The following is a 17,809-nucleotide window of genomic DNA, read 5'->3' as shown; positions in this document are numbered from 1 at the left end:
AAGTTATTTATTAAAGTAATTGTTATCCATATAATTGTGTTCGTGTTAATATCATCAATTACTAAATGCCACTCAAGGAAGTTGAATTTGTGTTTACTTTTCAGACAACTGAATTGTGTTTCCTTTCTAGACAGCTTATTTTATTAACTTTATCAGACAACTGAATTGTGTTTCCTTTCTAGACAGCTTATTTTATTAACTTTATCAGACAACTGATTTGTGTTTCCTTCCTAGACAGCTTATTTTTTAACTTTACCTGACAACAGAATTGTGTTTCCTTTCTAGACAGCTTATTTTATTAACTTTATCAGACAACTGATTTGTGTTTCCTTTCTAGACAGCTTATTTTTTTTAACTTTATCAGACAGCTGAATTGTGTTTACTTTTCAGACAACTGAATTGTGTTTCCTTTCTAGACAGCTTATCTTTTAACTTTATCAGACAGCTGTTTTTTTTTTCTTTTTTAAATAGCTGTTTTTTTTTTACTTTATCAGACAGCTGAAATATGTTAAATGGGGTTGGTATAGAGGTCAAGTTTGTCAAAAAGTTTTCATCCAGAAGTTGGTACTCTTACCCTAGGTTCAGCTTCAGTATGCCAAGTACTTTTCTGTAATTTAAGTACTGATATCGATGGCCCTTCAACAAATTCTTGTACTCTTCCTTCATTCTGCAAAATAGAATTTTTGGATCTTTTATTTCATACAAATTCATTACTTGTTTTAGGGACATTTAGTCCAAAAGTAAAGAAGTCATTTCCATCACCTAAACCAAATACTAGAAATTTCATAATCTTCAAAGGATATTATTTGGTAATGTTGTATTATACTTACCCTTGCATGATCTGGAACGCTTAAATCTACAAAGAAGAAAAAAAAACATGATTTACATATTCATCTTATATTTTACGCTCAAAGTGTTTTTTTATTCAGTAATTTCAATTTTTTTTGTATTGTTTGATCATCCTAGACCACAATTTGACATTGAAGACAATATTCCACTTGACATCCATGATCTGATGAAATTGTTCTTCGCAATGGTTTCTAGCTCCTGAAGATGATAAACCAATAAAATTGACTCTAACATGTATTGTTTTTTTATGATATCTTTGATTACTTTGATTACATTAAATATGATTTTCACTCAGTATTCAAAGGGTTAAAAGTGATATATCTTACCAGGTCTCTCTTGGTCCCTATCTTCAAAATCTAAATGATACTAAAAATAGAATATGTATCAACATAATAATAACTATTATAAAGAGTATCATTTAATGTCTTTATCAATATTATTACAGACATTCAAATGACCTAAAATTTTGTCAGAAAGTCAGGATTATAATGGTGTATATAACAATATCAAGTTTCTTTTCATCTTTTTATTGTATAAATGAATGGGAGGAGCTTAGCTGGGCTTTAACTAGATTGATTTCAAATTTATAGCAACACAACCTCTGTATTGAGAATCCTTTCCCTGAACAGCTGGCAAATGATCTCTATGTTAAGAATTTAATGAAATGCCTGCTTTCATTCAATTTAAAAGTGGTCTAAGATCGTTTTTCTGGGACGGCACAGGATACTTCTTCAAACTAAAATCATACTTACATAATCATCTCTAGCACCATATGCACCAGACAATGGAAGAGTGGTAGCTCTAGGGGTTAAACCATAACTAGGTCCATATCCTGGTTTAGGTACTGAAATGAGACATATAACATTCAGTGATGGTCTAATTTTTAAAATCAGATGAACCAAATGATTATCATAAATAAGGACTCGCTCTATTGACATTCTAAGAAAAACTAAGAATGATTTTATAATGATAAATCTGTATATGAAAGGATAGTTAATTTTAACACAATGTTAAGAAAGAAACCACCCCACACCCAAAACCAGAATTCCACTGAAATTTCTAATAACGATATTGCCTATGTGGCGTTTCAGCCTGGTATATAGGGCTGTAGAGAACATACAGAAACTTACTGGGTAAATTAGCTAATGTTGTTAAAGATCTATAACCTCTTATATCACAATCATCCCAAGATCTTCTTGTGTAATCTAAAAATCTAGATGGTGCTGAAATAAAGAACAATAATCAGAGTGTCATATTTTGGATTCAAGGCCAATGAGTTTTTCTACAGATATTGACTGAAGTTTTTTTTTACATACAATGGCTTGGAAACCACTTTTCAATCAGTTCTGGTTATGAACGAAAGTTTAAATCATCCTAAGGTTTTTAGATAATTTTTATTTGCTGGGATGACGGTACATTAATGAAATGAGTTGTATGTCTCCTTTTTTACACCATGCAAGAGGCCAATTCTATTCCCTTTTTATATTTTTTAACTATAGCAATCCTAACCATTCTGAGTAACACTTGGAGCCTCAATTTATTGTCCTTTTGGACAAAACGCTTTTCCATGACTGTCAACTCCGCAGACCTGCATCACATCACAGAGAAAACATGGTCTAAAAATGTTAAGATACTATCTTGAATAATACAAGGATCTAACTCTGAACCTGAGTCTTACTCACGAACCCTTAGGATAACATTGTGGACATAATATCATGATTGATCAACTGTATTGGCTTGTTCGAATACTTTGTCTTGATTCACAGCAACCAAAGATGCCAGACTTGAAATCAGGATGACACAACGGAGCTACAATTCTCTGTGGTTTATATACTATGGCTTTAAACCCTTTATGAATCATGGCTTATTCGAATACGACAGGTTTTCTCTTACCATGTAAATAATTTTTTTACTTACAAGCAAACATAGGAGATTGATATCGGGTACAATATCTAGGTTCATACTTGGCACTTGGTACTCGGGATGACTTCCACGGGTTTAATGGCTGTACTGGTAATGCTTTTCTTTCTTCAAGTTCCTTATAAATAACAGAACCTATTCCAGATTTATCTTTTAATTTGGTCATTTCTTCTAATTCTCTTTTAATTTTGGGATCATTGATCACTAATAGGCCTTCTTCATCTTCCTCATCTTCTTCTCCGCGACTTCTTCTTCTTTCACGTACTGTCAAAGAAATATCGAGCTTAGTAACCTGTTCTATACCTTGTTGATAAACAACCGAGCTAATGAGAAGTAAAAGCTAAATGTCTTACTGGGCTATTGAGAAGTCAAATTAAATCAAGCTTAAAATCCTATATACCTTATTGAGCTGATAAGGAGTCAAAATCAAATCAAATTGTTGAGCTAATGAGAAGTCAAATGTTCTATACCTTGTTGATAAACAACCTAGCTAATGAGAAGTCAAAGCTAAATGTCTTACTGGGCTATTGAGAAGTCAAATTAAATCAAGCTTAAAATCCTATACACCTTATTGAGCTGATAAGGAGTCAAAATCAAATCAAATTGTTGAGCTAATGAGAAGTCAAATGTTCTATACCTTGTTGAGCTAATGAGGAGTCAAATATCCCACTGAGCTAATGAGAAATCAATTTAAATCAAGCTTAAAACCTAACTTATTGAGCTAACAAGGAGTCGAAATCAAATCAAAATGTTGAGCTAATGAGAAGTCAAATGAAGCTAAATGTCCTTTTTGAACTATTGAGCTAATGGGACAAATCAAATCAAGTTTAATGTCCTACTGTTCTATACCTTGTTGAGCTAATGAGTCAAATCAAGCCTAATATCATACTGTTCTATAACAGTTGTTGAGCTAATGAGAAGTCAAATGAAGCTAAATTTCATAATGGTCTATACCTTGTTGAGCTAATCAGTCAAATCAAGCCTAATATCATACTGTTCTATTACAGTTGCTGAGCTAATGAGAAGTCAAATGAAGCTAAATAGCCTATTTGGAATATTGAGTTACTGGAACAAATCAAATCAAGTTTAATGTCTTAATGTTGTTGAGCTAATGAGTCAAATCAGATCAAGCTGAATAATCTACTGTTCTTAACCTTATCAGTGTTGAAGCCAAAGGTGGGAGTGTCTTAGATCAACTGAAATGGTGGTCTTTTTCTTAAAATATTCCAGACCCAGACCCCCTTAAGACTTATTAACATATGCTCATAGGTGCTTTAATAATCTGTTAATAAGCTATTATAAGTGTTTATTTAAATATCCTTAGTCTAAAGAGGCCAAATGGTACTCATTTGTTTACATTTACAAATTGAAACATTGTTATCTCCCTTAATCTAAGCAAGATAATACTGACCTATATTTTATAAAAACATTGTCAATTCTTATAAAATAACCTATTATATGAATTTTTGACTTCCATCAAGAAAATTACAATTTTACAAGAATATTTCAATTGAAAATATTAATTTTCAATTATAAATTAGTAAAATTTCACCTAATTATCTCCCTTGAAGTGTGTCTGGCCTCAATTTTGTATTTTTTATTGTTTTTCTACAAAGTTACCTCCCTTGAAGTCACAATCGACACAAATGAGACTATAGCTGTCAATCAAGTGTAGTTGTATAATGAAGTCCATACATTACAATCACAGTTAGGAGCTTAGCTACTGTTTTAGGTTTTAGCATATTACAAATGGCAAGAAATTAGATTGTTTACTTTTCAAAATGGTCTGATCTAGTGTTAGGAACTGCTGTTAATATAACTGGCATTAATTGTTACTTCTATTAAGTCAAAGTATAAATAATTGGCCTTTTTGAGAATTTGAGATCAGATATCACAGGTAGTTAAAAAATGTCCAATTGGCAAAAAATCATTTTGCTATAATCAGTGGGAATGATACTATTTAATAGGGAAAGTTCATTAGCTGAAATGTTATAGATTTTGGGTTTCAATTTGCAGTTCGGATCGTTGGTGCTTGGTTTATTGATACAACATGATGCTAAAGAACCTACATATTTCTGGTAATAATGCAGCAGGTGAAGCAGGACCAGGCCAGTCATCTCTTTCTATTTTCTCTGGTTCATTAGCTTCTCGAGGTTTACCAGCAGGATACATACTTAATTTAACAGCTTCTTCATTCTTTAAATCACAAGCTGTAGGTTTATGATGTACTTTAACAACTCTCTTAGTAGATGCTGAAAATTACACAGAGCCCAATCAAGATCACAACCAAAAAGTTTGAACTCATATCTTTACCACAAACCTTTATCAATAAATATATGGTACTGGGGATTACTACCAAAAATTTTGTTTTAAGAGTCTGAACTGAACTGAGCTCCTGGTATACTCATAGCCATTTAAACCCGAACCCTAATATATGGACAAGACTGGGGATTACTACCAATATTTTGTTATAGTTATAGAGTGTGAACTCATGTTCCTGGTATACTCATAGCCATTTAAACCATATACCATAATTCATGGACAAGACTGTGGATTACTACCAATATTTTGTTATTGGGTTTGAACTCATGTTTTGTTCATGGTATATTCATTATTAAAACCACATCCCCTATAAATTCTGTAATTTTGTCTGACCAAAGAAATCAATGAAAATTGGCTTCCCAAAAATGATTTCACTTTAACAGCCCAAACTCCATGAAGATGTACTAAAGTGCAATTAGGCAAAGTACAGTGACTTGTGTGATATTTAGTGCAGGATTATCAGTACAGTGACTTGTGTGATATTTAGTGCAGGATTATCAGTACAGAGGAAAATGGAATTGCTCCCAAACTCATTATTGGCAGCTATTGCTAATGTTACAAAGACATACATCACACTATCAGTAAATCTCAATTAAACTACAGCTTCAAATTGAGAAACATTCTTACCTAAAGCCATCATTCCACTTCCTTTCTTAGTTTTTAAAAATTCAGGCTTATCTTGACTATAGGAAAAATTTGCTGAAACAAATTCCGCAAAGAAATTAAATGTAATAGAGAAGCAGAGAGAACTTATATAACAGAAAACACATCAGAACATAGCGGGTGACCGCTTGAATCCTTGTATATGCCATATTTGGTCATTTTGACTTTTAGGTACTGTTCGAAAGCTCGTAAAAGCGCAGATCTTTGTTATTAAAGAACAAGTGTGTTATATTATATTATACCTGGTATATTCCATTTTTTGTTATATGTGCCCAAATTCCTTGATTTGGAAAAAGTAATACAATAAAGACTTTAATATCCTCTGAGCAGGACAATGAAATTTCTTTAAGAGTGACAGGGGTACCTTTTGTCTGGTTTCCAGGGGAATAACTTACCTGGTTTTATAAAAGACGGAATAGTAGATTTTTTTTCTATCAGATTTTGTGAAGATCTTTTTAAGTAACCTTTATCTTCATTATCTTTTAGATAACTTTTATTATAAAATCTTCCGAAATTAATTTCTGGCTTTCTATCTAGAGATTTATTATCCTGTAAGTAAATTAAAAAATTGCTATTGAATTGTCAATTCCACATAGTTAATATTGTTAATATATTAAGCCAATTTCACATTCTATACCAATTGGCATGGTCTAATTAAATGCAGGTCTTCATGTTTTGTTTTTTGAGATTTTGGTGCATAACTACCCTCTGCTTTAAAAATTTTTCTTATAATCATGTTCAGTCAAATTTTGCTTTTTGACTGCCTGATAATTTATGCTCATCAATCATAAACACTGTTCAAAGTGTTCTGACTGCAGTATCAACATTTATAATGGTACCAATGGTTATAACTGCATTGGGCAATGTTATTTATGCCCTGGAAGTCCTGACAGTCCAAATTGGCATGGTATGTTTGTTGCTCAATTGCAGGAGGGCTTCAGATGCTTATTCCAAAAAGTTATATAAATAATGCTCTATCAGCTGGTAAAGCATATATTGAGACACCTGCATCCCCTAAAGATGTTTTAGTTATTCAGTAAAACTATCTAACCTGTTGTTCTGCATTGTAATCTTCATCATCTGTTTCATCTTCAGTACCTGATCCAGAATCAATACCTATAATTCAATTAATAAACTCTTTAGAATATAAAACATGGTATAGGGTGTTCCTGTCTCTTATTTTATTTATAACTTGTCTATGTCTTCCAATAGCCTGTCTGGAAACTAGCTAAGTTTTTTTTCTTGTATCGGTTGTTTGCAAATTTCTTTTTTGATCACTAGTAAGGACACATGTATTGCTTAAAATGGGAATATGAACAGATCTACTAAGTATATTTTGATTTGAAATATAGGTTTTTTAAGTCTAAAAGAAGGGAGTTGAAACTGAATGTTATGGTGAAAATATTTTGAAAATCAGATTCACAATGCAACAAATTCGAGTATTATATTGGTTCCTAAATTTTCAACAAATTTGAGTTTTAAGGAAGATATGTTAGCTGAAGATAAAAATATAAATTTTCAAGAACACTCTGGAAATTACAACTAAAATAATGTACAAAAATTATTAAAAGCCAAGCCCAACTGTATACAGGATTGCATCAGATAGAAACAGATGGTATACAATTTGAAAATGGCCACAAGAAGATATTGAAGGATGAAAACCAACCAGATAAGTTAGATGGTGTACTCTCTGTAACATAAACACCATTTGTCACTGGAGTTGATGTGGCATGGGGTTGGCTTTTACGTTCACCAATAATTGTTGGTGTGACAGGATTCTCAATCTCCACACTCTTTTCTTTAGAGGATGCTCTTGGACTTTTCTTCATGGTTTCTTCTTTGTGTTTGGATTTTTTCTTTGGAATGGGTTTAGAAGATGTGCTGTGCTGTTGGGGAGTTTCTGTTGCTGAAAAGGTTTCCTGAACTGGTTCTGCTTGTGTGGGTTGTTCTAAATTACCATCAACATCTTCACCATTTAGATGGCCGTTACTGTGTCTACCATTCTTCTGACCTAAAATATAGCGAAATATTCCCTCCTTATTTCTATATTTGAAATATTTTAACTCCCTGGTTCCCAACATAGGGACAACTGTTGTAGGAGATTTTTTTTGGGGGAGGATATTATATGAATCCTTCCTTGAGTGGCATTTAGTAACTGAGGTATGAATCATGCAAGCTTTAATAAAGTAATTGCTATCCATATAATTGTTTCCAGTTATTAAGTGATTCCAAGGAAAACAGTAACAGTCTTCCCACTGAGCATCTTATTACAGCTTCATGATTATAGTTACATTATTATGTGTGATTATTATGATTAGTTTGAATACAAATTATAAAATTTACACTGTTTTGAATGTCCATTGTTTTAGGGGTGTTAAGGGTTCAAATAAGCATATTTAGTTCTAGCTTTGAGGTCTAAACTTTTTAAAAGTTATTACTGTCTCATTATTTAGTTGACAATCTGAACCATTTTTTAAACTCAGAATTCAAACCACTGCATTTGGGACAACAGTATCTATATACCAAAATCAGTACAAATAGAGATAAAATTCTTTATTCCATATTCTATTAATATATCAAACAAGCACCAAAGAAATCTGCCATATATACTTTTTTTTTAAGTCCCAATTGCATTGTACTGTATTGTAAATTGTTATGTTCCAATCATGTATATTGTTTTTGTTGTAAGTTTGTATTTTTTTTAGTGATTGTCAGCCTTATAAATATTATACAAGAATTCCTGAAACGGTAATAAAGAGTTACCTTATCCAGTCCCTTTCAGATGATTATGATGAATTGGTACCACCAGATAATATTCACTTCTTATTTTTATATTTGAAATATACTAACTGAACAATATTCAACAGAACTTAGACATGCTTTTAATGGAATTTCATTGAAATATCACAAACACTATGTTAATATTAAATAAATAGGAACAAAATGAATATACTACTCCTTTCTTTAATTTTAGCAACATTTCCATTCCCATACAGGAATCTTTATCATGAAAGGAGTAGTATATCCATAATAGTGTTCCTACTTACTTAATGTTCTATCTACTTCTTAATGTCATTTAAAGACTTTATAAATACTTTATAATTGTATATAGAATCCCCTTTCTTTACCCTCAAAGGGAGCCTGGTATGGACGAAGTGAGCACCATATATCCCCTCATTTTCAAGTAAAAAGAATTTGAAAGTAAATAGTGAAATTTAATCTATTTAACACCAACTGATATTTATATATCATTCTAAATAATATTTACTCAATTATAATCTTGAACAAACTTTAAAGTAGGCCATATTCTTTTATTTATAATAATCATATCATTCTGAAAGTTTGGAAAAAAACATGCCTCGGTAGGAGGGTCTTAAAGGTCAAAGTTCACCATTTTTGGGGGTTGATTGAGTGGTGAATATATGTAAATATACTTCAGAGGTACTTTATCTGCTGAAAATCTCTAAATTAATACTTCAAATTAGGAATTTCACTCTTTGTTATTGTCTTTCACTAGTTAATCAACTGCCTGGAAATGAGGATACCTAAATACGTCTTGTTAATAAGGTCTCTAATAATAGGAAATACCATGTAGGGATACTTTTTGACTATCCAGTCTTAAACAGTCCTACCAACATGGCTGAGTTTAGAAAAGATGATTCGTCAATGTAATTTTTAAACACAGATAATTAAGGATACTGTACGCATGGTTAAGAAGGCTAAAATTTGATGGTAAGCTGTGAAAACTATAACTGGTGAGCTCCGCTGAACAATGACCTTTTCTGAGACCAAGATATGGTTATCCTCCGTAAATGGTGTATCATGGTGTTTAAGCTCTACCATATAAATATGTTTACCATAAGTTGTCGGTGCAATATCAGGCAAACCAATGCATTTATTTCCAAGTGGAATAACATATGAGGTTTTTCAGACAGTTCAACTATGCCCCAGGAAAATTCTAAATGTAGGCTAGTAACATGACTATCTCATCATATGAGAAGAGTAGCTACTGTTTCCCTCATTGCATACCGTACTACATGATTAACATTTTCGGGCCTAATAAGGCACAAAAGGTCAAATACAAAACTTATTTTTGAGGGTTTTAATAGATACATTTTGATGTCACTACAAATATATTTACAGCTGTAGTACTGAGTAAAAATTAAATTAAGAAATTACTCATCACTGAGTTATTTCCCTTTGTTTAGAAAAATTTTTGGAAACGAAACCAGGGTTTCTCTTACGAATAATATTACGTATAAGAGCAATTGCAATCTATAAGCCGGGTTAAAGTACGTAATAGATCTTCTTTGAAAAGACGCATGAGTAGTCATACACAAAATAGTAGTAAATAACGTCATGTTGATAAACCACATTTGACCCTCCGCCATCTTGAATACATCAGAAACAGTCTCTCAATTTGCTACATTGTTTTTAAATGTATTACAATCATTGTTGTATATAAATAGACGAAAATGAAATATTTCAAATGATAAGACAAAGACTAAAGCTTTGCCTCAGTCATTCCAGAGCGTGCAAGAACATAACAGGAAGATTTTTAATACAAAAAAATGTAAACATACGTTTATCCTTATCATGTATTCGGTATTTGGGTCATACCTTTGCCATAGTTTGGTTGGCTAAAATACCGCAAAAATAATCAATTTTTCATATATTATACTACTTACCCATGTTGTTAATAAATAAGTCACTCTAATTGCAAAAATAAATCCTTCAAAATAACGAAATAAGCATGTACGGACGCCTAGTCTGTACCCTAACGTCTATCAATAACCAACCCCATGGTGTGCAGTGTACTGAGAAGGGTATAATGTACTGTATAATGATAGCGATATAAAGCAACCGTGTGTTATCATATTAGCCTCTATTCTGGCATCCACTAACCTAAAGAACCGAGCAGGTGTGTTCCGTCCACCGAAACGGGGTTAATTTCTTTAGAAGCGGCGGAGAGGGGCATTTTATCATACATGTATTATGCATTCTGATTACTTGAGTAAATTTAATTTTTAGATAATTTCTATTTCTAAATTTTTTTACAGTGATTAAAATCGGCTGCACAACAGTAATGATAGTCTTAGAATGATTTTGTGTAGATAACTAAGGAGAAGTTTTCTGGCCTAACTTCGAAATAACCATTCGTCCCCCAGAGCAACTTTAAAAAGGAAATACCCGAAGTCTTTACCCCAAAACTGCCCAATTTAATAAAACAAATATTAAAATGGTGCAATGATGTGTGATCTGTATCGTATTTCTATCAACACCGTATAGTCATCATTACAACTTTGAAGCTGATATTCCAATTTGCATGTAATTACTCGAAAGAAACCACTAATGAGGATCATTCGATGAAAATATTATATCATTACATCTCCATCTCAATTATTGAGTAATACATGTAACTAATCAGAGATCTTGCACATTCACATTAATTTGTCTCATCAAATCCAATCAAAACTATTCAGTTTCAATTACTTACTGTTATATTTTTTAAATAAGTCAAGGGCAATAACTTTTAATCAATTTAGTTGACCTCATCCAAGATACACACGAAAAGCTACTTTTTGTTAAAATATATTCCGAACAGCAACCTCTTATCGGATCTGTCAAAGTGAAATATTCACATGTACATATTAACCTACCACTAGCAGCTGGAAGATCACTGATTCCAACTGCTCAGGCCGACCACATGGTACTGCTTTTCCGGATTTATTTTGTTATAGATCAGTGTTTATTTGGTTTTGGCCTTCAGATATATGAATCAGTGTGTATTTAACTTCCGAGTGATTTAAAACAGATAGATTGTGTTGTTGCACACGGGATTTCGTTTTAATCGTCTCGTCCGAACAACTAAGTAAACGTTTTCTTAAATTTCAGCTCCTTCGTTAAATATCACTGATGTTTCAATACTGTCTGGTACCCCTATGGTGTACATTGGTAACCTTGAGGTACACTAATATTCCCGGTTGGAAATCGTGGCATTATAGCCTTTATATCCATGGAACACCACAAGGAGTACCTCAGAGACCTCTTGGACAATTTGCAACCTTTTTATGATTTCAGTAGTGTTTTCTGACATTTCTGTCTGGTGTGCGAACTTAAAGCCGAAGTTATACACTTTTCTGTTGGTGTGCGAGGGATTCATTTAGAAATGGGTCATGACGAGTCCAAAAGGTCTGAAATCATGGTGTTATGGCGTTTGTAAGTCTAAGCAGGGTAAGCAATAGCATCTACAAGTATAATTGAAAGGTCGACCTATCAAAATGTAGTTTGGTTGCACCACGCCTTTAATTGTTTAGTTCGTTCTGCATAGCGAGTCCTGTCATTATGATATTATACTAAATTAATCGAGAATAGTCCAAAAATTCTAACAGAAAAGAAACTATTTTATTTTGTTGTTAAAGTAATATTTAACAGTCGTGTTTTTTGTAACCGTTCGCGGATCCCACACTTCCTCTTTTTAAAGGAATCCCCCTTTTTTCTGGACAAACTTAAAAATTTGAGGTTTGAGGATGAAAAGATTGCTTCTAAGGACATGATTTCTGAAGCATATTTAAATTTGTAAAAATCTCCCCCTCTACCCCACAAAGGGGTATCCTATGGTACCTTCGTTCCTCAGCTGATATTTTCCATTTATCCTATTTTTTTAATTCTTCGATAAACGATAGAGAGAGATCTTTGATTAGCACAATTATTTTTGTATTGTGGCAGCACGTGGTTTCTGCACTTGTCAATGTTCATATGATCTACCAGCTCATTAGAAAATGTGCAACAATTGCCATCTGTGACTCAACAATGACCAACATAAAAAACATTATCGATTCAAATTTCTTATTCGCGACCATTGCTGGCCAATTTGTTTTGTACAAATTGTTGTGAAGATGAAGGTACACTAGCTCTGGATAGACTTCCGGATGCCCCGGAATTGCCAGTAAAATTTGGTCAACGAACGTCAGTAAAGGAAATAATTGGGTTATATGTCTGTCCTTGCCATAGCAATGTATTAATTTTTCATAACTTAATATTAGTAATAAACGTGATATTTAGAGAGATTAAGCTTTGCTACACAAAAGATATTTGAAAGTCTAGAATTAACGGGCATCTTTTAAACGGTCAACTATATTCTTCCATGTATAAAGTAAAAACTCATTTTCAGTGAACATCGTTCCTTCTTTTTAGCTCAGGCTAATGAGGCTTGGTAGAACCATTGATAAATGATAAATTCTAACCAGTACAGTCACATTAGCATACACTTGTTCGTTCTCCAGCTGTCAAAAGATTCTTAACATGCACAACCTGTTGCACACAGAGTCTCCTACAAAATAATATCGTGCCAGTCCCTCTGAACTGCTTCACTGACAGAGGGAAATGGGTTGGCCTTTCTTAGGTGCTATCTCGACCTTTTTCCAGAGCAAGTACTGGGCCATTTGGTTGGAGAGAAAGGGATGAACTTACTCCGGTACTGCGGTTTAGGAAGGCATCTGTGAGACATACCTTCGAAGGTACCGGTATCACGATGACCTATCATGGAATGTCAATTAGGTTATACAGATCTTAAAAGGACGGACATTACAAATGAATATCTGGAATAACAGTTTTTTGTCTGGTGAGAGGGGGTGCATGGGGGCCAGGGTAGATGTAAAACTGTTCAAAGCCAACTTAACTACGTAGAATATATATTGGCGTTATTCAAGCTGACATAGCGAAATTAAATTACAAGTAGCCGGCTGGTCGTTCTAACGGTGAGCTATATACTCAATCAATAAATCTAGATACATTGTTATTTAGGTCAGTAGATGAGTAGATACAGGTTAATATTGTGGTCAGTATATCAATAAAATAACTTATAAATATTACTTATATACTCACCTTTTATATAAGAAAATATAACATAAATATTAGTCCTAGTATACCGGATTCTGGCACTGTAATTACGTCATCAGCTATGACTGGTAGATTATTGATCGAATATCTTGCAGGCCGAGAACAGAAACCATAAACTGATGAAAATCGATAAATTCTCGATCACAACAGACTTTTATAGCCTTTATCTCGCACATACAATAGTCATAAAATCCAGTGTGTGCGTGTGATGTACGCTGGTAAAATATTCGGCGTAGTAAACAAAACCTTTACCTCGACTTATTTTTAAAAACTGTCGTCATTATAATTTCAAGTGACCTAGTATAGTTACTAAGTTATGTCTTCTATGTCAATAGTTAATTTATTGTATGTCACGCGTCTTTTGGAGGAAAAACGTTAATTTAATTTGTTTAAAGTATCATTTTGTGGAAACAAGCGTCTAATTATGTGATGGTTTCAATAGAAAAAGGTATAATAGTAACTAGTTAAGGGGTGTTATCAACAACATTTTGCCTTTTCTTTTAAGCACTAAAAATTAAATGGTCGTATATTGTCATATATTTCGCTTCTAATCGAACTTGTTTGTAATGCCAATGACAATTCCATGCATCAAGAACTGTTTTTGCCAGCATAGAGTTATTAGCGTTGCTTCTTCTGATTTTCAACTGTGGGATTTTTATCGTGGACCTTGGTTATTGCCTGGAGCTTTTAGAACGCAGTTTAAAATGCCACAAGATTAAGGATATTCTGAGAGTTTTTCAAACGTCGTTTCTAAACACCTTAAAAAAAGTAGAGTTATACAGCAATTTTCACCGATTTGCTTGGTTTTATTTTGATATATCTATATGTAATATAGATATACATCAGAGTAAATTAAAGTTAAAAAGATTTTAAAAAATGAAGTTCATAACATAAAACAAAAATAATGTTACAATGTTAAAACAAAGTCTTTGAATGGCATTTAGGAATTGTGAGTACGATATATAGACACAGCTTTATGGAACAACAATCACTAGTTAAAGTTTTATGCAACGTTTCGACATGTTTCCCCCGTCGTCCCCAGGCATGTGCCTGTCTGTAATTAGAGATGTATACGATGCATCACAACAAAATATCTAGATTGGTATTTCAATGAGATGATACTGCTTACTATTTCAAATTTTACAGATGCCGCCCCTGATATCTTTGATATAGTGACATAACCATTCCCCCCCACCCCCCCCCCCCAAAAAAAACGACACCAAATCACAAGCATTCCATTAACATGCAAGTCTGCATGACCGACCACAAACGCCATGGACTAACATACGTCCCTCAAAAGCGTTCAAGTGTGACTTTTACACCGTTCAAGAAGCCATTCCATTTGGCTTATGATAGATATGTCCCATGTCGTCTGTAACATTATCGGCATTAAAACATCGATCTTCCCAATCTGGCCAGTACTTTGCCTTTATTCGTTCACAATATTCCAACAAGTTTCTGTATTTGTCTGCAAAATCAAAAAAGATAGCATACAATAATATAAGGACTTCAAGCGCATAAAAAAAGTAAACAAAATCACTAAAGAGTAGCGAGAAATAAAACTGGAATATTCTGAAGCGAAAACCTGTACTAAAAGCTCATTGACACATTTCGCATATAAAATCCGATGTTTGATAGGCTGGATTGGATATGAGGCTTGAAATGATAACAAAATTGCTGTTAAAATTTGAATGAAAAATATAAGTTGATTACCGTGTATAAGGCGTTCGTGTGGTGTACCAGGCATATGATAAGCTATCTGAACCAACATTCCAAAAATAGCACAATCTACTTCCCGTGGTTCCTCACCCAGAAAATACTTCTTTTCACCTAAATACATAATTTGAGGGTAAATAATCACTCTTGGTGATGTGATTTTTTGATATAACCACACTTCTTCTAGTGCAGCAATCTAGGAAAATCGTTTCAGAAACAGGGTGACTGTCGATGTTCATTTCCAAATGGTTTTAAATTCTAATTATTGGTCAATTCATTAAGAAATATATGATAAATGAAAATATCAGCATTACCAGCTGATGTAGCTGAATTTCAACCACCCATGATACTTTACAGCAGTCTTTGTTATATGCCTACTTTAATCAGCTGTTTTTACAGACCTACTATCATGAGCTGTTTGGTATAGAGCTACTTTAATCAGCTGTTTTTAAAGACCTACTTTCATCAGCTGATAGATCCCCGTTGATCAGCTGTTTATTTAGATCTACTTTCATTAACTGGAAAAGTTGAGAAGCAAAGTGTTTTAAATTCACCTAGAAAAGTTGACAAAGCTAGAAGATCTTCAGAACCAATCTGTTCGATATCTTTACTAGAATGTCGACCAATACCATGACCCCACATCTCTAATCGTAATACTCGTGATAATATGAATATCAATATCTTTAGTTTAATACCAGTATATAATGGTAGCACTTCACCAACACGACTTTGGTTTTCTATAAATAACGAATGGCACATCGTCCTGCAATACAAACGTGGTATTTTAATACATGTAATCGGAAAATGTATATAATGCGCTTTATTTCAATTATCATTTAGGCTCACTAAATTGTACGAACCTGTTGATATCCTTTGTTCCAACACACAATATCAATCCTACAACCTTTACATTCAGTAACACAACCGCGAGCGTTTACAACTGAGAGTTCCTCAAAGTCAATTAAGTGTTATATTTCCTTTGTTGATAAATAAAACCCAGATCAATCGAATTAAGTGGGGTCGATCTCCAAAGCTAAGGCCTTGCCTTGTGATAGCTATTACATCAATAACTGGCTGAGTCTGAATCTCAAAAGTAGAATGTAGCCCAAAAAATAGTAAGCATTGATATGAAAAGAAAGGGTATTTTGAAGAAGGCATTGAACTGTTATGTATTTCAAATAGCTGAACAATGATAAACGGTTATATCAGCTTTATTCGAAATAGCTGGTGGAGAACTTACCAATACAAGTTTTCCTCTGTCATCTTCTGAAAAGCTCTACCAGTGGCTTCTTCAACTGGCGTGAGATCTTCATCTTCCAGATTGAATGTTTTTCGTAAGAAATTGATGGAAAGTTGAGAATCGGCTACAGAGACACCATTATATTGTATCCATGGTGTTTTACCTTTACTGGAAAACTTACTGGTATGATCGTTCTGAAATAATATAAAAATCGTTCTGAAAAAATATAAGAAACGTTCTGAAATAGTATTATAAGAATCGTTTTGATCTAATATAAAAATCGTTCTGAAATAGTATTATAAGAATCGTTCTGATCTCTAATATAAAAATCGTTCTGAAATAGTATTATAAGAATCGTTTTGATCTAATATAAAAATCGTTCTGAAATAGTATTATAAGAATCGTTCTGATCTCTAATATAAAAATCGTTCTGAAATAGTATTATAAGAATCGTTTTGATCTAATATAAAAATCGTTCTGAAATAGTATTATAAGAATCGTTCTGATCTCTAATATAAAAATCGTTCTGAAATAGTATTATAAGAATCGTTTTGATCTAATATAAAAATCGTTCTGAAATAGTATTATAAGAATCGTTCTGAAATAGTATTATAAGAATCGTTCTGATCTCTAATATAAAAATTGTTCTGAAAAGGCATTGTACGAATTATTCTGAAATAATATCGTTGAATCGCTTTGTGTGCGAGTACAGCCCACAGAATTGTGGGAAGCTCAAAATACCAGCATACATGCAAAATTTCAACAAAATTATTAAACACTGTAGATTCCTTCTGGTAGTCGATTTTCAACCTTAGGTGCTGAACATACGAATAGCTTGCATTTTTCTAAAAAATAAAGTAAACAAGCAGAGTCCTTTGTTACAGTTTTTGATTTTTGATTTGATATTGCACATGACCTACCGTATATGGAATTTTGTGCATTCTCAAAAAAGTTTCCAATTTGAGGGGAAACGGGGAAGGACTTGGTGCTTCAACTCCTCTTCCGACCTGATACAAGACTACCACATCCTTTGGCTTTATTTTACTTCTTCTCTTCGACTTCCTGGAAGGGTAAAACGGTATCAATCTATATCACAACAGAAAAAAGGAATTAATTACAATATATAGATACATGAATACTTATCTATGGCGACGCACATACCGCACCGTTAACAGAACAGATATGCAATTATAGTGG

At 33.0% G+C, this 17,809-nt stretch overlaps 2 protein-coding genes across 2 annotated transcripts in view; both read right to left on the bottom strand.

The window, feature by feature from the left end:
• The window catches only part of LOTGIDRAFT_234877 (hypothetical protein), a gene marked incomplete at its 5' end in the record, with an annotated part of 13,242 nt that extends 2,796 nt beyond the window's left edge, over nucleotides 1–10,446 (bottom strand). The window contains 12 exons of the mRNA XM_009063243.1: nucleotides 575–667; nucleotides 831–856; nucleotides 1,176–1,215; nucleotides 1,602–1,693; nucleotides 1,980–2,072; nucleotides 2,767–3,033; nucleotides 4,839–5,021; nucleotides 5,719–5,790; nucleotides 6,150–6,303; nucleotides 6,806–6,870; nucleotides 7,421–7,765; nucleotides 10,443–10,446. Coding sequence (XP_009061491.1) covers nucleotides 575–667; nucleotides 831–856; nucleotides 1,176–1,215; nucleotides 1,602–1,693; nucleotides 1,980–2,072; nucleotides 2,767–3,033; nucleotides 4,839–5,021; nucleotides 5,719–5,790; nucleotides 6,150–6,303; nucleotides 6,806–6,870; nucleotides 7,421–7,765; nucleotides 10,443–10,446 — 1,434 coding nt within the window. The remainder of the gene's footprint in view (nucleotides 1–574; nucleotides 668–830; nucleotides 857–1,175; nucleotides 1,216–1,601; nucleotides 1,694–1,979; nucleotides 2,073–2,766; nucleotides 3,034–4,838; nucleotides 5,022–5,718; nucleotides 5,791–6,149; nucleotides 6,304–6,805; nucleotides 6,871–7,420; nucleotides 7,766–10,442) is intronic.
• Nucleotides 10,447–14,981: 4,535 nt separating this feature from the next.
• LOTGIDRAFT_126986 (hypothetical protein) lies at nucleotides 14,982–17,571 on the bottom strand (the record flags this gene model as incomplete). Its single annotated transcript, XM_009063242.1, has 5 exons — nucleotides 14,982–15,124; nucleotides 15,370–15,486; nucleotides 15,927–16,135; nucleotides 16,613–16,806; nucleotides 17,533–17,571. Coding segments are annotated over 5 exons (702 nt in total), but the record flags the coding sequence as incomplete, so codon positions are not given.
• Between the last annotated feature and the right edge of the window lie 238 nt (nucleotides 17,572–17,809).

This window comes from Lottia gigantea, assembly GCF_000327385.1.
Source record: "Lottia gigantea unplaced genomic scaffold LOTGIsca_56, whole genome shotgun sequence".
Classification (NCBI taxonomy): Eukaryota; Metazoa; Mollusca; class Gastropoda; family Lottiidae; genus Lottia; species Lottia gigantea.
Note: the sequence above shows the minus strand (reverse complement) of the source record. Positions and strands in the feature narration are given on the sequence as shown.